The 22,222-nt window shown below is 35.5% G+C and overlaps 1 protein-coding gene across 50 annotated transcripts in view; it reads right to left on the bottom strand.

Moving 5' to 3' along the window:
- LOC136827934 (ankyrin-2-like) overlaps window positions 1–22,222 on the bottom strand; it is a 790,256-nt gene that overhangs the window by 304,709 nt on the left and 463,325 nt on the right. For 33 of the 50 annotated variants that reach the window (XM_067085441.1, XM_067085400.1, XM_067085403.1 and 30 more), the window contains 3 exons: window positions 19,100–19,183; window positions 15,544–15,684; window positions 4,951–5,074 (listed from right to left, as the gene is read on the bottom strand). In XM_067085441.1, coding sequence (XP_066941542.1) covers window positions 4,951–5,074; window positions 15,544–15,684; window positions 19,100–19,183 — 349 coding nt within the window. The remainder of the gene's footprint in view (window positions 1–4,950; window positions 5,075–15,543; window positions 15,685–19,099; window positions 19,184–22,222) is intronic. The other 17 variants (XM_067085443.1, XM_067085453.1, XM_067085409.1 and 14 more) reach the window with 1 other exon arrangement.

Here is a 22,222-nt window from a genome sequence, read left to right as displayed (position 1 = left end):
CCATTTGCACTATGAAACAATTGCCAGGAGAGGGTGGATAGCAAGATGGAAGAAAGATAATATGTATGGAGGTACAGTAAAAGGAATGAAAGGGGTTGCAACTAGGGGTCGAAAGGATGCTGTAAAGAACCTTTAGTAATGCCTACAGTGCACCCCATGAGGTGCACTGACAACACTACCCCCTATGGGGGCCACTAGTGTAAGTCATGGTGAAAAGTTGAGAAACTTCAGCCTGGAAAAAACAAAGAGATAAACTTATAAGTCTTAGTGTCAATCTCCAAGCAGCAAGGTGACTGAAGTAAGAGTAGGCAGCTGACACCTGGCAGGATAGTGATTCTATACCAGATGAAGAATGAGGACCCTGCAAAAAATAACCCTGGATATGATAAAACTTATATAACTATACATCTGTGAGTGCACAAGATGGGAAGTTGTCATCACCTTATTGTATTCCTTACTTAAGTCCACCTGCCAAAAGTTGAACACCAGATTGGAAGGGTCCTTGTGAGCTTTTATGATTCTGGGCTCAGCAACAGACACCTACTTCTTCAGCTTTTGAAACCACTTTAATTTGAATCTATGTCATACATCCAGTCTAAAGATGAGGCCTTGTTCTACAAAGCAGAGGGTGCATAGGTTCATTTTCTTCACTATGCTGGTATACAATAATTTTCTTGGCCAAGCTTCTGTGTCCTGAAGTAATGACTGGGGAGACAGCAAGTTTCCTGTCCTGAATTGCAAGAGTTTTACAGATTACTGAAGACGCTATCATCTCTTCTTGTTGGCAATATCTCACAATGAGAAAGACTCTTCCTTCAAGGATGATGAGCAAGTGAACTTGGGACATCTTTTCTGCCCATGTTCAAGCCCATCTTGCTAAAAGACCACTTCCTACAAGGTTTCAAAACTGTGATCAAAGGCCTGCTGTGCTCCTGGTTGAGAGAAGTCTTAAGCCAAATCACTCCCCCTTGCAATCTGTGATTATTGCTGAGGCTGCTGGACCCCTCCATCTATCTGTCCTCTCACACATGTGTGGTAGAGATTTGAAATTCATATCAGGGCAATGCAGGATCTGCAATCCTTGTACTGGGTACCTATGATGCGATGATCTCTATTTCCCATGGTCACTTTGGTAGATCAAAGAATGCTGTTGGTATCCTACATCTTGACAACATGGATATCCTGATCTCTCAGCCCTACTACTACTACTGCTGCTGCTTCTTTGGTCTGGATTGAAGAAAGGTCCCACAGACATCAGTTGGCCTTCTAATAGTGATCTATGACAACTGGGTTCTAGCAATGGATTAACCTCAAGTCTGGACTGGGAAGTAAGTGTAAGCTACAAAAGTGGTGACAGAAGTAGAATTAGGGCCAAACTTTCCCAGATGCTATTGTATCAATTCCCAGAGAGACAAAAACACTTAGCTATTATCTGGGGATGCAGAAATGTCTACTGAGTGGGCTGCTAGCAACTGGGTATACAATGATATGAATCTGGTCACTCAACCATAATCTCATTCAAAGAAGGGAGTTCCTTCAATACTTCCTATGAAAAAGACAAGCCTGCCACCTGTTGAGAGGTAAAGGTTGAAGATTCTGATGCAAACAAAACTGAAACTTCAGCAGATATCCTGTAAGAACTCTTTAGAAGAAAATCATTCACTGGATATACAACTAATCTTAGGATAATTCCCTGATGAAATCAGGTAAACAGACGTGCCTGCAACATGTGCTCCAAGAAATAAGGATTCCTATCTAGATTCGACATATATGCAAGGCAGGGCTTACTTGGAAACACCTAACAAGTTTGCTGGGGCACATTAACCCAAGATGAAAAAGGAAATATAATACAAATTAATACAATAGCACAGAAACTGCACTAACATACAAAACACAAAGATAAACTGTCTAAGTAATAATACAGTAAACATTATAACCAGTTACACATTATTACAAGGCAAGGTTAACTTCTATCTCAGGCAACTAAACACAAAGAACAATAACAAAAACCTAACCTTGTAACTGAAGTAAAAAAGACTGAGGCATATTAATACAATAAATGTGAAATCCTGTAGACAAACCAGAATACACAAACCAAAGATTACAGATGCCTTTTATTAGTGGGTGGACAGGAAAAGGCTCAAGATAAGAAAAAATAAAGGAAATGTGAAAAAGGCCAAAAAACGGTAAGCAAAAACTAAACTTGCCTCTCAAATCCAATATCACACACAATAAGCCTAAATATGTAAATAAAATAGCTTAAAGTTAGCTAGCACCAATGGAACTAACTTCAGTACTGTTAACTAGCTAATCCACTCATTCCTTAGTACAGTAATGTAAAATGGTTAAATTAATATACTGATACCAAAAAACCTTAAATGTTGAAAAACCCAAATAAATTAAGCAAATACTGGAATTATCACCAACCTCTGCATAAGAACTACTGTTCTCAGAAAGGTAACAGAAAATGAGAAGCCAGTATCTCAGGTGACTGATACCAATAAAAATGAATGACTGTGCTTACTAAGATGTAGAATTAAAATTATAACCCAAAGAGCAAAATTAATTTAACCTGTAAAGTGTCACCATTGGCATACATAAACCTCAGCTGCCCACTCCTCACATCACACTGCCTTTGATGAAGTAACATGTTCTCCCTCTTTCAAGGCTGATGCCACACTGATCAAGCTCAGAAATGCACTTGACTCTTGCACAAATTGTAGGAACATTATTTGGTAACACTATGAGCTAAATTAGGGGTAAATGGCAACATTTTTATAATGAAAAGACAGTCTAATAGAGGACATCTACCTCTCGCCTCCCACTACACTTCAGGCGTTCGTTGATAAATGTCTGATTTTTTTTTGTTTTGATCCCATTTCTCCCCCATAATAAGCATTCCAAACAAAAGAAAAATCTTTTGCCTGAAGAGATATCACTACTCAATGTAGAGACTGATGATGAATACAAGGCTAAGAGTAGCAGCTCAGAAGCCTCTAACACAGATTATTCATCCAATTTTGAGGAAAACAATGATTAAGATTTGAGCATTGCATTGCCAAGTGACTGGGCAGTAACCAATAAGGAGAGGAGTCCCTTTACTTTTCATTCACTCAAAGGTGTGAAATTTATTGTTCAGGATAAGGGAAACTCCTTGGAGCTTTTTGAGAAGTTTTTTATGACAAAGTCATGGAGAACAGTGTAACAGAAACAAACAGATTTGCCAACCAGTTTCCAGATGAATATATAAAAAATTTGCATACAGTACCATGTGCACTAAAATGGTATGATACAAATGTAAAGAAATGAAACCATTCCTTACTCTACTGGCTCTGTTTCAGGGAATGGCATACAAGAGAATAATTTTTTCATTTTAATGTTTCATGCTTGTAATTTTAAAATATAAAAGTGCAAAACAAATTCTTTCATCTTTTCTTATTCTACATTATTTGTTTACACAAAAAACAATATGTGTAAAAAAGAACACATAAAAAGCATAAAAATTAGCCTAGACCAAATGACTGCATTGTGAACGAGAATGTGTGATGATACAGGAGCAGTGACATCTCCCATAAATGACGCCTAACAGGCCAAAATGAAGAAATAACGATGAAAAATCTAAATAAATAAAAATAACAGAAAAAGTAAAGGTTAGAAAGAGATAACAATCAGGGAGTTCTGCTCCACTGTTTACAACTTCAGCAGACACACGCAAGTAAGATGGTTACTTGGTGTGCACCCGTGCATCCTGTGGCACAAATGGAGTTAAACTACCACTCTTGCTGTCTGTCTGTCAGGCAACAGAATGCAGTGTTTGGGAAATTCAAAGACACAAATGTAGGCTGTATCAATGGGATAGGTTTGTGGTGAGACAAACTTTTACTCTAGAGCTGAACACTTAACTCATAAGTAGACAAATTAATCAATTGATGTAATAATTTTACCCATGAAAATTGCATGACAATATTTCTTAAGCAATACAATATTCATACAACGTTATCTGAAAATTCCAAGTACATCTATTACAGAAAGGAAGCAAGTTAAATGTAATCTTTTGAACTGCATTAGGACAGTTGAAGTCATCTCCGGCCAAATTCATCAAAATGAAATTTTTAATATGCTGTGCAATTTACAATTATCAGAAAATCTCTGGATTTCTCACAGCAACTGTTTAATAATATTTCCAAGCAAATCACTATACTGTACTGTAATTACCACTGGTACAACTGGTTATCTATGTAAAAGCACACACACAGCCAAGATGTTGAATAAAGGTGACCTGACATAAGTAACAGCTAAAATAAATTTAACAAAACCTTAAAATTCTAGTAATTGCATTATGCACTGCAATACTGTCATTATAGTTAACTAAAGGTAAACTAAGATCTGATCAGTCAAAAGATCATCATCACAAGTTATAAAGACTACCTGGTAAAAATACTCTTTCTAATGTGCAAATGAGGCAACTCTTGCTGCAAGTGTATTGCACACTCTAAGAAACCACATGAAACTCTTCTTTACATGACAATAGTATCTGAACCTTTGATCATGACAATGGTTTCTCTTACTTGTTTATACATACAGCAAATATTTTTACTGTAAGGTACATGAAAATATTTTTTATTTGATATCACAAAATTTATTGAAAAGAAAAACACCTTTTTAAAAAAGCTTAAAGAACTACATAATTTATTCTCCCCACAACTTGAAAGTTCAGTATATGCACTAGAAGGGAATACTTTTTCAGCTGAACCATTTTATATACTACCCAAAATTAGTTAGGAAAAGCCACATATAATTAGGCTGTCTGGTTAACTATTTACCCGTACCTGGTATGCAAACATGATACTGTACTTTATGAATATTACACCTGCGAATACTATCCACCATCATATACTTACAATAAGCTTAAAATTACAATGGTATATATAAAGTTTGTATTCAACTCACCCAGCAAGTATTGGAGTCTTGGCAATATCAACATTGTCTGATGGATAAGAGGCTGTAAACTGGGCATACTGCTGCTCTTTCTGATGCTGAGGGCTTAGCTGATCTGCTGGTGCTACAGGGGGTGCTAATATGACAAAATAGAGAGATGTTTTACATTAAAATCCATGTTTTATGAATTTCAGATGTTTTCTAAGATTTTATACTCGTCTTACCATGTTCCTCATACTGCTTACTTAAGTTTACTGTGCCCTAAACTTTGTACAGATTCCACACAAGAGCTTCACATTTTCGCTACAACTAAACAATACTTTCAATATACTATCATATTCAACTGATATTTTTTATTTCTCACTGACCTGTTTCTTTATATGGAAACTTTGATGGGAATGCATCATATCCAAAATTAGTATCCTTGACAAATATCAGCAACTATTTTCAGTGAAATTTGTCCAATTTTCTCATACACATCCTTTGGGGGCCACCACTTGCAGTATGCCTTGTGTGCCACAAGGCACTGCATAACAGGTGGTAACATTGGGTATTTGCAGCATTCCTCTGGCCCAAGCTGGACCGTTTTTGGCTTTTCACTTTTCATCTATTTCCCCTGGTCTCTTCCTATTTAGCAGTCCAGCTTCCTCAACTTTATGTTGTGACAATTTGCACTCCTTTCAAGGACAGACCCTTTGGGCAAGCACTACAAGAGGCTAAATTTGACTCTGTGGTCTCATTAAACTATTTATAATAATATCATTCATACACAACTGAGTTACTAAAAAAAAAACCCATTTAACATAAATGACACAACAGCCAATTCATTTTACGATGATAGCTTAGATGTGATTGCAAGGAATGTTTGATATCATTCATTCATTCTTGATATTCATGGATTTTCTTTCTTCTTTGGGAGATCACCTTCCAAAGGTAGAGTATACCTTATATCAATATCACTGAACATCACTTATCCTTCCCTTCAGTAACATATTCACCAATTTAACAATATACTTTTTATCCTGAACAATAAATTTGTTACTGATTTCCTTCAGCATGATAACGACAACAGTATATCTTTATCATACTGCTTCCTCACAATGGCCTTGCTCACCCAATCCCTTCTCAAAACTATCCTTAAGTAGTCTATCAAGCATGCCTTTCCTGCAGACCTCACTTTTGCAGAGTCAACAAACAGAATGATTCATTTTGCATTATCCATCAATGACATCAATATTTTTTTTCTAGCTAGCATGACTACTTTCTAATATGTGAAACTATTTTACATTAGTACGCTACCACTAGCCTTCCACATCCTCAGCTTTAACTATGAGAACAAACACACTATTGAATTTAATATCAGCGCTCAACTTTTTTCACGAAGGAAAATGGAACATTCAGCTAATATCCCTATCCAACTCCAGCCAAATGAAGAGGAGAAAAAACTGATAGTTTATACAAGAAAGTGACATACCTTTTAAAAGACAGAAATGGAAGAAAGCATGCTAGAAAAGAATTTCAAGCCTGCCATTAGAGAAAGAAACAATCTCTGAAGCAAGATATCTGTGGACTGCTGAACCTACAAAAGTGAAAGAGGAGACCAGTGGCATGAAAGTGCAGACTCACTACTTAATGTTATAGAAAAGCTTATCCCTTTAATCTAAGTATAAATAAATTGGCAAAAATAGTATCTAAATAAAACAGCCAAGATACTTTGTGGGAAGGAACTGGATTCAGAGAAGATATAAGGGGTGTCACAGATTATATAAAGTGTTTATGATTCTATACAGCAAAGAAAGGGAACACAGGCAAAGGATGAAAAGAGAATACAGGAGCCAAGATTAAAAGCACTGTAAGATTAAGACATCATATTTTTTACATGAGATTTAGATATCTCTACTACTTGACCTCTTTAACACAAGAATGAAGGAGTCAACTCCTAAAATGTTTAAATTTTTATAAAAAAGCAGATGTGCTACATTCCCTACAGAGAATCACAGACTTGGGTGGGATACTAGACTTAAAAAACAGGTATAAATTGTGGTTTGGAGGCACTGAACTAAGTCATGGGATTTCCATTCACCTATGTGCTTAAGATCAAAGCTGAGAGGTGAAGAAAGAGCAATTCAACTTGAAAGTCCATATAAAGAAGGGTGGCTGGGAGGTTAAGAAAAAACATGAAGGGCTGAATCTAAGGTAAAACATATAACAGAAGATAAACCTAAGTCATGATAATGAGGAATAAACATTGGGTAAGAAAGCAAGAATGACAAGCACCACTAGAAATGTGCAAGTGGACACAAGTTTCAAATCAAAAGATATAAAGAAATTAAAGTTAGAAGTGAATTATTTGAAGTAAAATCAACAGTATGAAAACTGGCTGTTTACAATTGCCAGACTTATACTAGTAATCATCTTAGAAATGAAGATACGTCACTCAGTTGTACTCCACACAGGAAAATGAAAAATGTAAATGGTTAAAAATGCCCAATAGTTCCATCTGCCAACGGACGAAAACTTCAAGAGATGATGTTCAGTGTACACTTTTTGAGCATCCCACTAAGGATGACCAAGCATAGCTTTGCATAAAATTTTAGTTTGCACAAGAAGGTATTAATCCAAACGTTAGTTCTGCCAACCTTCTTTATAGTTGGGCTTATTATAATTATTGTTTTCTACTTAACAAGACAAGGTTAAAATTCTTGACGTTCAATTTGGTGGACTGAGGCATTTATTGCTAATAATAAAAACTTAACTGAACAAATGAATATTGGTAAGAAGTAGTCCTGCACAATGCTACTACTTTAGAATGTGCCTGATAAGGCTCCATGACTACAATCCTGAAGGCTCTTCACAAAGTTCCTTTGGCTCCTGGCTGTGTTATTATCTGTTGTTTTTCAGGCTTTACTTGTTACCCACTGCTTTTATTTGTTTTGGGCAGGAAAAACATATGAACACCCTAAAGCATTAAAAAGAAGTGGGTCATCTCGCTGCAACAATAAATGTCAAATAGAACAAGTGAGGAATGGAGCAATAATGTGGGATCCCACTTTCCCCAGCATATAAAGTAAAACACAACTTCTTTACATGACAACTATACTTAAAACATTGACTGTGCTTGCTTCAACTTGGATATTAACACTAACAATATCATGTATAACTTAAAAAATGCCTTCAAAACAAGGTAGGGCAAAGAAGCAATGCAGCGAAACTGACAAGGCTGCCATTAAAGACTGAAATGATTATGGTGGTATTATCACAAAGGCTGGTTGGAGCCTTGACCATTCTACTAACCCATACTTACCTTGTTATTTCTTTACTTTCAGAATGGCTAGTCTCTGCAAGTAAGGCCTCCCTAATCCTTACATATGGTGAGACGTCCCCAAAAGCATGATAAGCATTAAACATTAAGCTTCTACTTTAGCAAGATTATCCCCCAGAACAAAGCAAAATTTGAATATTACATTCCTTAGACATGACTGATTCATGAAATGGATATTACTGTATATCAGGGTTCAAGATAATTCTATTCAAGACAACATAGTGATTTTATTAATGGACAGCAATACAAATCATAACATAACTTTGATGATATGACAAATCTTTAAAGTAATTTGTATTTTTCCTAACATACAAAACTGAGGTCTTTACATATGGGATTAACTTGCAGCGTGCTGGAAGTCCAGCTGTTAAACTTTTGCAAGGTTTGTTATGGTAACAGTAACCGACGGTAGGGGCAGTTGGCATACATTCAGTTGTATGCAGTTTACCTTTTGTCCAGGTAAGAGGATGAGGGGTGGTAAGAGGTGGGGCCTTAATGTAAAGACCTCAGGTTTGTATGTTAGGAAAAATACAAATTACTTTAAAAATTTGTCATTTGTTCTTACACGAATACAAACCCTTGGTCTTTACATATGGGAGGCTTACTTTTGGAAGGAGGATTCCGTGTAAGTCTCTGAAGTGACTGGTAGTTTGGCTCACCTGGGTACTCATTCCTGGTCATGAAAGAGCAAAAGAAGGCGACCAAACCTCTGATCTATTGAACAAGAGAGATGTTAAATCATCAGACTTCTGGGCATTTCGAATTAAAGGAATGTAATATCCTTAATTTGAAAAGGTTTGGATGAACCCCCAGTGCCCCTCTCTCTCCTTGCTAAAGAGAAGGAGGGATTTGTATCTACTAATCCAAATAGTTAGATTATAGATAGGATACTCAGCTATCTAGATCACCTGCACGCAAGCCAGTCCAGAACGTGACGGTTCGTTCACCGTTCCTCTGCCCACTGGAAGAAGAAGGAAAAGTGAGGAGGCCAGTCCCACACACACACCTTCTCCTAGCAACCGCAAACCTTAGGTATGATGAAACCTGTCCCACTCAAGAGCTGGGTGAACTAAAAGACATGTTGAGCATCCACCACAGGATCCAAGGAAAACAAGTCATGAGGAAGGGGCTCTAACACTCTGCGAAAGATACGCTGCTGACGGAGTGGGAGAAAAGCCACCGCCACTGAAGGGGTTCCAAAGCTCCAAGAGGGATATGCTGCCAATGGAGCAGGGGTAGAAGTAGACCACCGAGGGGGTTCCAAAGCTGTGAGAGGGATAAGCTGCCGACAGATCCGGAACCGCAGGACTACAAAGAGGAGAACGGGTTAGCCATTGCAGCCGCCGACTCAAAACACTGGTCAGGGTACACCAAGAACTGAAGTGGCAACACTGGTACAGCCAGGTTAGGGGGAAAGCAGCAGGGCTGGCAACTCTCGAAGGTGGATGACACAGCCAAGTGAGAGGACAGGCAATGGGAACATAGGCCACCCAAGGTTGGTACTCCTGGCAGGCCTAGAAAAGTCCAGATATCTTCTGCTCCTTCAATCCTGAAATAGAACAAGATGATGTTGCCTCTTCCCTCACAGGAAGGGAAACCTCCCCACACCGAGAGAGCAGGGGTACTCAGAGAGAAAATATCTCCTGACCCCTCTCCCAAAACTTCCCAAGTCGAAGCTATGGAAGAATGGGAAGGGGTAAGATCTTCCAAGGAAGAAGAAGCAACTGGAGGAAGAATGCATAGTAGGAACCAGAAGGAGACTGAGAAGAGGCCATCGAAGGAGGAGAAAACTCCTTCAAAGATGGTGCCTTCTTCCTCCTCTGATGCTTCCTCTTAGTAAAAACCTCCAATGCTCAGGAGGACAAGAACAACAAAAAGACAGGGCAGGAAACAAGAAAGGAACTCCCACTGGCTTTGGAGGGCAAGTTGGGACCAAATGCACTGTCAAAGATCTTGCGACATCAACCTCCGTGTCGAGGGAGAGGGGAAAAACTTGCTAGGTTTAAGAAAGAAGCCTCTTCGTACAAACTGAATACGAAACCCTCACCTGGAAACAAGAAAAACCCACCTTGTCTCTATCCTCTCAATCTACACAACATCTGAAAGACTAATAAATTACAACATTCCAAGAAACTGTGTAGTTGAAAATAAAAAAAAAACACTGTTTCTTCATGAAAACAGAATACAAAAACAAACACTAAGGGGACAGGTGTTGGGTTTGCATAAATACGAAAAGGCAACACAAAACAAAAAAATAAGTAAAATGACATACAAGGAGAAAGTCTCCCAAAACTTATGTAGACTTCATAGCAAGCATAAGTGAACATATCATTACTGTATAGAGACACAGAAAAAATGTTGGAATGTTTCAATATACAGTATCAATATAGGCAAAGTATAAACAAAAAATATAAACAATATAAATTCAAACACATTAGAGAAAGTCGAATGGCAGGACAGAGAAAGGAATGCACATCTTGTTGAGACAGTGGCCAAAAGTAAAACTGTGTAGAACTGAATGTATACTGACTGGGTGGGAGATGCTTCCACCCCTACCATCGGTAACTGTTACCATAACCAACCCAGTCGGTGCTTCTGCCTCTACCATCAGTAACTGTTACCATAACCAACCTTGCAAAAGTTTAATGGCTAGACTTCCAGCTCACTGAAAGTTAATCCCATACATAAAGACTTAGGGTTTGTATTTGTGCAGGCACAAAAAGTTGTCAACAGTAGGTGTGACAACACAGCCATCAGCTGAAGGTTGAATTTAAATTTTGTAATTTAAATTTTCTAATCTAAATTTCATAATTCCTTTTACTGCCAATCAATCTCTTTGCTGCTATTTCCTTGCCATAGAGAAAGTTTCTTAATGCTGTACTGATAACTTTTGCCTCGTTTTTAAAAATATAGTTGACCATGGGGGGGGGTTACCACTTATAGTGTACCTTATGTGGCACACCAAGGATGGAGCTTAGTTCTTTGCAGCATCTCCTGAGAATTCAAAAATCATTTTGCTTGGTATGTTACACAGTGCAGTACAGTCTTTATTCCTGAGTGAAGATCTGATGTTGAGAGTTGTCAGACAGCATAAGTATCTTTTCTGTTAGGAGTTCCTTACGAGCATTCAGTCCATTTTTGACCCTCAAAACCAGTGATGTGTTATTGTTCAACTAAAAGTCACATTCTTAACATCATTGTTACCCCTATAGGCACTCCTTAATGATCTGATGATACATATGAGTCATCATCCCATCTTTGGGCCATATACTTCATTTTCTAATGAACTAAATTTGGCTGACAGGTTGTATAAAATCAATTCTTACTGGCTGTTCTCCTGCACTGCTTGCTAATGTCTGAAGAACTAGGTTGTAAAGACTGTATCTTCCACATTTGGCTTTGAACCAGCTTCTCCTGCGTTACTTAGCGACTTGAAAGCAACTTTCAAACTCTGGCAAAAGATTTTGCTTCTCTGAAACTGATACGAAACGTCTAGGATCTGGTCTCACCTAGGTTTGACAACCTTTATACAGGCAGCCCCTGGTTATTGGCAGGTTCGGTTATTGGCTATCCGGTTTTATGGGCCTGTCTAGCGATGAAAATTGGCGATTTTCGGTGCAGATACGCGCTGATTTCTGCTTATTGGTGTCAATACATACCTAACAGAGGTGCCGATCTCCGGTTATCGGCGCTGATAAGCACCAGCGGTTTTCGGTTATAGAAATTTTCGCTTATTGTCACGCCCTGATATCTAAGCATTAGTTTACTAGACAATAACCCTGAAATGCTACAGTTCCTATCATCTTGTTAACATTTAATATATGGTGGAAATGGAAAAACTAACTGATAAAACTGTAAACTATACTTTTTTACAATAACTTCAAATTCCTCTTTGACATCAGGTATACAATTTGAAATTATGTATACAATAGAGTTATCCAGAAGTCTCCTTTTAGATTTACCAATGCCACAGTCTTCACGGCCATTCACTCACGTGTATGCAATCACAATTGCTCTTCGATTTTTGAGATTCTTCATGGTTGAAGCCAATGAATGTGTATTCAAGAGTTCAAATACTCAAGTAGCTGTCAGAATCTTCTTTGGTTGATCACCATAAAAACATACTACTGGATGGGAATAATTTTTCATTGGTACAAAATCTTACTTTGACATCATGTAAACAACTGTGTATAAGTCCCATACGTAAGGAATATTGCACAGACTGGTTTGGTTCCAAGTACTACCTCCTGCCCATAGGCTTCCTGGGAAATGGGTCAGGTGATTACTACAAGGTCCATAAACTTGTGCTCTTCCTTTCCTTGCTAGCACATGTTCTCTTCTTGTACTGTACTGCCCTAAGATTCAATTAGGCCAAGATATACTATTAACAAATATTATCTCCAGGGCATTCCTCAAACTGCTTTTAAAAAATAAGATGTTCTCTATCAAGAGAAGCCACAACATTCACACATGGCTTCCCTTTAACACCTGAGCATTAACATTTTGTATATTACTTTGTGTGCTCTGCTTCTGCTACAGACTTTAGCAAAAGCTTACAATGCTTTCAAATAAAACAAAATATAAAAACAAGAACAAATCCACAGGAAATGTTGATATTGCTTCTGCTGTGTATTAGGAACTTGCCAGTAAATAAAGACAGCCACCAAAAAAGAAAAAATCATCAAATTTGCCTCAAACTTTGTATGAAGTAGGTCTGGTTCTTCCAATTTTTCTGGGGACTCTGGGAAGCCCATCTGACACTGTCATTGTACTATTTTCCCTGGGTGACATGAAGGACATGCCCAAGCCATTTCCATCTTTCCTTAATCATTATCTTATCTACATTTGAAACTTTTGGAATTTCCTTTAAGGTTATCACCTTCTACAATAACCTGCTTTGACTTCTAACACAGCTTTTCAAGTCTTATTCTTAAATCATAACAATCTTTTAGACATTTTTATATTATATCACAATTTACATCTGTACAGCAATAAAAATCTAGTTGACCAATATATAATTTTACTTCCTAATAGAGAGGAAATTGTATCCCTGCCCCTCAGTAAACACCAGATCCAGCTGGCCCTGCTGGTAGTACCTGGATTAGGGTATGAGCTCCTGTTGTCTTGTATGCTGACATCTCTTCAGGTAAAGGCTAGTTCTCTACAAAAAGCTGTGGTCTTGTCCAGGACATGCACTATGAACCATTAGCAATGGGATGGTGCATTTTGTTAAGGTGTTGAATGTTTGTCTTATCAGCTTCAACTCTGGATGCCTAGCAGATGATCTTGGTTAAAAACTAATAGGTGACAGCAGGGGTCACTGGCCTTAGTACAGAACCACAGTATGCAATATCAAGAAACCAAACATCCTTTGGTGTATATCACAAACAAATCTTCCATGGATTCTGCCACATTAATAGTAAAATATACCATAAAAAACAGAAGCACTTCATACATACCAGATAGCAAAACAAACATAAAAGACAATGCATTTGATAATGCCACAATAACAATAAAACAAGGACAATAAAAAATTGTTAAAATGAAGGTGGAAGAAATGACTAAGAGTAACTGCTACATACTGTAACCATGTTGAAATCAAAACTTGATGTGGATAACCACAGTAAATAAATATGTAATACCATGATGGGGAAGACTCAACAAGTGCTTACCACTCATCTTTGAATATCATGAATATTTACTTATCACCTTGTTAACTACAATTAAAATAGCTATTGTCAAATGACACAAAGCTGATAGTCAATACAAAAATGAAAAGTTACAGATGACCAAACTGATTCATTAGTATTCACTTGGTAAAAACAGAAACAAATTTTCAATATTACTACTTCCACCCAATATCCATTGTATCAATGGTGAAAGAGCCTTCATGAGAACAAAGTGTTTTAGAATTTTCAAATGCTTAAATCGATCTTCCCAAATTATATGCAAAGACAACAATTTATTTACAGTTGTTTCTTTCATTAAATAGATGCTAAATAAGCTCATTTAATACTTACCAAATTCCAGCGGTTCAGTGAATCAGGGCAACTAACATAGTTTCCAAATATTGGTACCTTTTTCATATTAATTTATTTTGTTGAAACTTCAGATTACCCAGAAGCATCCTACATTCTCTGACCAAACTAGTCAACTGTAATTTTCCTAGTTAAATAGTAACATACTTCCAATACAATCAGTCCCTAAAGACTATCATCGTAATTTGCATTTCAAGAAACTTATAATTCATCACTGTTAATGTCTTATATCAAATTTTCCCTTTATAAGGAAGTTTTCTCTCTAATTTCCCTCATCTAATGCATTTTTGTCTCAACTCCCATCTACCAACCTTGCAACTTCAAATTTTTTTATGCTTAAAAAATTTACATTTGTATCAAAGAACTTGATAGCTTTTAATCAATTTGCCAACTTCATTCTTGCATTATAACAGCTTAAGTGCTTGACATACTGGTACATCTCTTTATATATAGAACATCTGATGTAGATAATCTTTTACAAATAATGTCATGCATCCAATAACTTTTAACTGGCAAAGCTTTAGAAAATGCAATGCATGAAAAATACAATACTGAAGTGTTGAACAATACAGTACAGGCAGTCCCCAGTTATTTGCGGGCTAGGTTATCTGCGTTCCAGTTTTACAGCACTTGTCTAGCGACGAAAATTGGTGATTTTTGCAGCTGATGTGCACCGATTTCTGCTTATCGGTGCCAATACATACCTAACAGAGGTGGTGAGCTCCGGTTTATCAGCACCAATAAGCGCCGAAAATCGCCAATTTTCCGTTATCATCATGCCATCGTAACTGAACCCTGCCGATAACCAGTACAGGCTGTTCTCGGTTATCTGCGGGGTTCCATTTCTGAGGGTGTCATGATAAGCGAAAATCGCCGCTAACCGAAAATCAGTGATTTTCGGGGCTTTTTCAGGGGTGATCTGCACTGAAAAGAGCCGATTTTCGGTTATTGGTGTCTCCGTTAGGTACGCATCAGCGCCAATACCCAATTATCAGCACTGATAAGCAGAAATTGGTGATTTTCACCGCCAAAAATTGCCGATTTTCTTCGCTTGACAAGCCATAAAACCGGATCGCTGTTAACCGAGCCCACCGTCAACCAGGGACTGCCTGTATGCATAATTGTTTGTTTAAAGGCCATGATCATCATCTACATGAAAAATGGAGTTATATCCATTACAAGGTTAAAAATATGGTAAACAGAAACTAAGGTAAATGATGTACTTTAGTGAATAGTTGATCTCACCTGCCATCGAATTACTAATGAAGGACACATCCATTTTTTCATCCTTGGTGACATCAATGGGTAGAGAATCGTCACCAAGTGACTTCATCTCATCAACAGTCAAGTAACGGTATGACTGATCACCAAGCATTGTGTCATCACCTGTGTTGAATAGGAAATTTTTAAAGGAATTAGGAAAGCTCTTTGGTTATATTAACCTTAAGCAAGATGAAAGCTGGCTGCAATTAATATACATACTTGTTATGGTAGCAATTATTTTATCATGACGTTTCACCGCATTCACAGCATATTTTTAATTTGAGAATAAGACATATAAAAAATAATACATAAAAATGCAGCTGATATACATTTACATATACAGGGAAGAGGAACAGCTATTAATAAAAAAAAAATAATAATAAAAATTACGAATTATGAAAACAAGAATCCTTAAACTACAACAAAGGCAAAGAACTTCCTCACTTTTCATAACTGGATTTCTTAAATGGATTTTCATTCAATTAGCTATTCTGCGAAGTTTTTTAACTGTGAGCAGTTATTACTTCAGAATAATTAAAATTAAAACCTGAACTAATATATACAATATAGTCGCTTATCTTGACTGGGTTGGCTTGGCCAGCAAGCTATCAATTCATCTTCACCTCCTCAACTGTTACCTGGCTCTGGCTTGTAGATATCTCAAAGAGCTTCAGCCACAGGTTTCAATGCATGTATACATATAGAAACAAGCAATACCAGAGCAATTGTCATCTTGTAGTTTCTCTTGTGGTGTAACAACCTTTGAATGGCAAGACTGAAAAACAAAATCCCTACAACTGTTTAAATATGAAACGTGTCAGAAATACATTTTAATCCTTTCTTTCTAAAATATGAAAGTTTGTTTACACACCACTGCTTCAAGATAATAAAAAGCCATCTATAAAGTTAAAAAATTATTTATATAAAAATTACCATGTACAAATAAAGTAAACTGTTTATTTTTGAAAACAGTATTTTTGACAAGTTTCAAACTTGAATGGATTTCAAAATTGTTTTCCAATTCCTTGCCATCCAAAGACTCTTATGTCATAAAGAGTAGCTATTTCATGGTCTTTGTACTGGTATCTCTCATTTGGATATATGTTGTACCTGCTGTTCCACTTACATGAGAAGTTTTCTGAGATGTCTGCAAACCTTAGCCAGGAAATACTTTAAGATATCAACATAAAACAACCCAATTAGATATGGGACCATATATTCTAATAGCAGCAGATCTGGTACTTAGCTTTTAGGTGATGTCTGCTGCAGTGAAAATACACTCCTTTGAAGAACAAAATCAATCAAAATCCAATTTTGAAAACCAATTATAAACATGGGAAAAGAATTTAGTTCCAGTCCCTTCAGTTTTAAGATTTTAGTTTTTTATTTTTCATTTTTAGATTACTTAATAGCTGCCCTTTACTCTTTATATGTACGTGTCAATTAATTGCATCTTTTATGTACATATTTATGTATAAGTCTTACTTTTATACAGTGTTTTAAGATATAAAATAACTGTTCAGTATAAAGAAAAATTAAATAAAAATTCACAATGCAAAGAGCATGTTTTAAGATATAAAATGAGTATATGGCTATGCTGGAGAATGCATTACAAAAAATTACCTAAACATACATTGAGCAAGTTTCAACTAAAATCTTAAGTCAGAATTTTATCCATAAGTATAGCTATGTATTTAAGGCAAAAGTAATATAATGCTTCTCTAAATAAGTACTAGAGCAAATTATAAATATAGAAGTTTATGTTAATAAAACATTTCAAGAGCATAATTCTCGTCGTCAATATATGAATATAATTTAATCTGAAAAGTAACTGTGTTATTTTTACATATTAAACATAAAAGCTATCAAGTTATTGGCTAATGAGGTTTTAATTAGCATATTACTCTATGCATTCTTAAAGAACATTAATATATACCATGTGATGTGTAATACCATTAGTTGTGTGCAGCAACCCATTATTATTGAAATGGTGTGTGTCTGGATACTTAAGTTCTCAGTGAACTCAAATGTGACTTAACTTATTTTCACATACCCTATTTGTTTACTATGGGATAACGTGCTATGCACTGAATGAAAGACACAGAGTACAGTACCACAAATTGAATTGCAAAGCAACAGTTACTATTACCACAAAAACCAATATATAAATCCAATATGTATGTATGTATGTATGTATGTATATAAATGTATGTATGTATATTTCTCCCTTTCACCACATTCAAATGTACATTGTTTTCTTAAAACCAAGTACAGTAGTAGCATTATATGCAGCACTAACATCTACAGTAACAGTACCCAGAGAATGCATTAAGTAGAATAGTACCTTAGTTATAACATATTAAAACACTCACCACTCACAAGCCCGAATCAGTCTACACCTCAACAGTACAAACAGCACCGTAAACCACATCAATCAAGATAAGCCTAATCTTGTTATCCTTATCATAAATAATGACCAATAACAAATGTTTTACTTTGTAACAAAAAGTGCCTGGTATAATCATGGAAGCATTGAAGAATTTCCTCCATAACATCCTAAAACACTAACCCAAGATCAACATTCATCATCTCATCCTCTGTCAAGCTTATGAACATGCTGTGTTCAAAGGTCAACATTCATCAATTCATCCTCTGCCAAACATTTTTTCATGCTATGTCCTTTCCATTAAATACTAACATCCTGTATAATTTGTAAAATACTGCTTTATCAAAAATGCAATTGATGACCATAACTGGCACTATCATCATATAACTGGTGTTATTACAGCAAATTATTTCTAATACCCAATAAGCACAGTCCACTGGTTATTTGATGAACTCTGTCAAGAAAAAAGGAAAATCACAAAAAAAATCCAACTAATTGCAACAAAACCAAATACAATGCAGTAACTAAAAATTACAAAAGAAAATCAAAAGCATGCAAAACAGGCATTTTACCATTATGAAGTAAGGTCAAACAAATATCCATTATTTCCTTGCTACAAATCACCCTGGAGTGTCCTGAAAACCTCTTCTTATAAAAGGAAAAAATATACATGTGCTTGCACACTCAGGTGCTGGTAATCACAATTTCCAAACCTTTCCATGACATGCAGGTACAGCTTCTACTACACACAGTACATCAGTTTGACATACTTAATCATGCACATTCTGATTCTTAAATGTACAGGAAAAACTTTTTCCCTCTTAAGGAAAACCAGAAAAATATAAATTAAAGTCATGATAGTAAAATGATAGTGGTAGAATAGTATTGTCTTTACAAATAATCCTCTTCATTCTACAGCACATACCAAGCCATTATAATTTATATTTTTGAACTTTTAACAAATTTCTAAAAGTCCAATGTATCTAAAAACCTAATATGGTACATTGGATAACTTAATTTTCTACCATAAAGTTTAATAAAGGCTTAATTTTCATGTACAATATATATGAACAAAAAATGAAAAACATTCATCCTGTACTTTTAAGAGGCCTTGACGGACTACACTGCTTTAGAGTATTCATTAAAACTTACTGGTATAGCGTAATTGTCCTTCATAGTAGGGGAGCGTGACGTGCTGCTGCTTACCAAACATGGAGGAGACCAGATTGTCGTCACCTGAACGTAAACAACACCCACAACGAACAAGGGTTAGTCACCAACAGTTTCCTGCAGTTTTGTCTCTGTCTAGTCTGTTAGTGCTTGACAAAGTTTGTGATTAAAGGCTTAAACTCCAAGATCTTACTACCCTCCATAAAAGACCACAAAATCAGAGTAATCTTTAACCTTATTTAAATGCTAGTCATATGATATACTTATTACAAGCATAGCATATGAATCTTGGACATGGCATTAGTGTGTAATCATATCTTAAAAACAAAAGAAAAATCTAAACATTATCAAGCACAGCATTAGTGTCAATTTCAACACAGTCTATAAGTCATTTCTTACGCAACATGCCTGATTAGTAGTTAACACATCTTTAGTAGCCTGAACACATTATTAAAATGGTTCCAAGTCAATTTGTAAACATTTCAAAAGGTAAATTTCTTGTTAATGATCACCATCATGCAGCTTGCTGTATATTGCATTTAGAGACCAATTCTTCATTGGGCACTCAAATGTCTGGTATGTTCTTACCATGCTTTTGCAAGAAAGTCTTGCAAACATGAAAAATGCATGCTCAACCTATAGTGGTAAGGACATTCTCACATCACTGAGATATTTTACATTCCCAAACTTTCTGTCTATTCCACCTTATCAAAACCACTATTTGGACTTTGTTAGTAAGAATACACAAACATTTCAAGAAAAATTTAATAGGAAAACACACAATTGTAAAAATAAAATTAAAAAAAAATATTATCAGACATATAAACAGGCTATTAGCATGACTGAAGAGTCTAATGCTCTAATATCATTAACAAGTAATCAAAAGTCTTTAGTCAAATTAAATAAATGACCACGTCAAACAGAGCTACAATTTACCACGTAATCAAGAAGAGACATGGAATTATACACATACTATACACAGAAATAATCCTATATGCATCTATCACACAGTAGTTTCCACACAGGGATTCCTAAACTCATACAAAAAAATAAAGGTATGATAATTCAATCAAAAACTAATCAAAACCAGCAAGTTCTTCTGAACAGCGTAAGCTCAAACAAAATTTCTCTCTACTGCTCTCTACTACTAGTGATAGTCTACAGGTTTTGATATAAAAATCAAAGAAAATAGAAAATATTTGACGGTTTAGATGATGCACTGGTTATACACTGGAAGAGTATTAGTATTCATTTTTATAAAAAAAACTTTCCATATCAAGCTATTATAGTACTTCTAAAGTTTATGACTACATTATCTACTATTCTCATAATGTACTAATGATATTTAACAAAAAGTTTAACCCTTGCACAGCAAATTTATATAAAATGCGCACAACTTTTTACTAGTCTCAACCTACTTTAACTACAATCTAAACTGCAGTGGAAGGGTTAAATGGAATTAATGAAAAAATAAAATTAGCTGTACAAGCAAATCTAGAACTACAAGTCACAAATGCTGTCTCGAGTCATGTCGTTTTAGAGTCCAGGCTTATTCTTACCATTTTGGTTGCTGCTGCGGCTGCTGCTTGTGAGAGTCTCGTACAGCTGTTCTTGCATGCATGCATACTCATCTTTATAGTGTCAAAATAGCTTTAAGGAATTCATTTAAATTCTGTTCTTAAGAGATCTGAGTTCATGCTTTTGTTAATACTGTTCTTCAAAATTGTCATAAAATTATGACATTTCCTTCAGAATATGTCTCCTTATTCTAAGAACTTATCATTAAATAACTGTATACATGATTAACAAAATAAAAATTTCAATATTTTACAAGGAGAGTCATTTATTTGCAATGGAAATTTAAATGAAGTGCCATGCCTCACATGCAAAATTTAAGACCTGGATATCCATAATGAATAAGAATTTTATGCAAGTAAATAAAATGCATGCCTTTACAGTATTTAGCATCAAGATTAATAAGCATTAGAAAATGGAAAACAAACTGAGAAACTATCTGTCCTTTGTGCTTGTCACTGCGTCATTCTTAGCAAAAAAACAAATAAATAAAATTATAAACAATAAGTCGTATTTAAGCTTGTATTAACCATGAACCCTAGAGTCAAAACTTCATCAGACAATAAAAATTAAAAGTAAGTGTGACAACGAGCCTGAAGGAGGTTAAAACTGAGCATAAAAACAAAAGGTTGCCACTCATAAAAAATAAGTAAAAAACACATTTAGTAAGTGTATATCACACCAAACCCATCAATCAAGTCATACATATCTCAGAAGATTATACCTCTCGTTACTGCAACAACAGAAGAAAAAAATCATCATAAACTAACAAAATGCAAAATTCCTGCCTATCTTATAGGTCACCTAATCAAAATATAAAACTTACTTTCAAACATTATAAAAAAATATTCTCTTCATGGATTCATATAGTTAAAAAAAAACAATTACTGAATCTGTTGTCAAAATTTACAACCCTTCAAAATAATATTCTCACTTTTGTAAATATCACTTTTCTTTTCTTAGACCAAGTTAAAGCCAACAAATTCATATGGCAACATTCACTAGATGACATGACTGCAGTTCATTACAAAACTGGATTAAAAACTTGTACTTACTTATAAGACCTCTAAACAAATAGGAAACCATAATCATTTTTGCTTAAAAGTCCACCAATTATCAATGTGTATTTATTCACAGAAAAACGATCATATAATTTTATAAAGAAATATAACAAAAGTACACTATTCTCCATTACCCTGTATATACCTTGGTTTTAGCCTCCATGTTGAATTCCCATACTATATAATATAAAAAAAACTAGCACTCAAAGTTTACTAGCACTTTATATTAATTTATTATAAAGCACTTTCCAGCAAAACAAAAATAACTATACAAATCTTTATTTAAAAATATACTTGACAGAGAGTACAATACCTATTTTCAACCTACTGTCCTATCACAGCTAGAAGAACAAATAAAAAAAAATGGAAAAAATAGATACAATCTTGTATCTTTATCAAAAATTCATTTTGGAGGAGAATGTATCAAAATAAGTGTCAGTAAAATGCCAGGAATAATTTTGATGGTAGT

This window comes from Macrobrachium rosenbergii, chromosome 42 (assembly GCF_040412425.1).
Source record: "Macrobrachium rosenbergii isolate ZJJX-2024 chromosome 42, ASM4041242v1, whole genome shotgun sequence".
Lineage (NCBI taxonomy): Eukaryota > Metazoa > Arthropoda > Malacostraca > Decapoda > Palaemonidae > Macrobrachium > Macrobrachium rosenbergii.
This window is presented reverse-complemented; position numbering and strand designations above follow the sequence as displayed.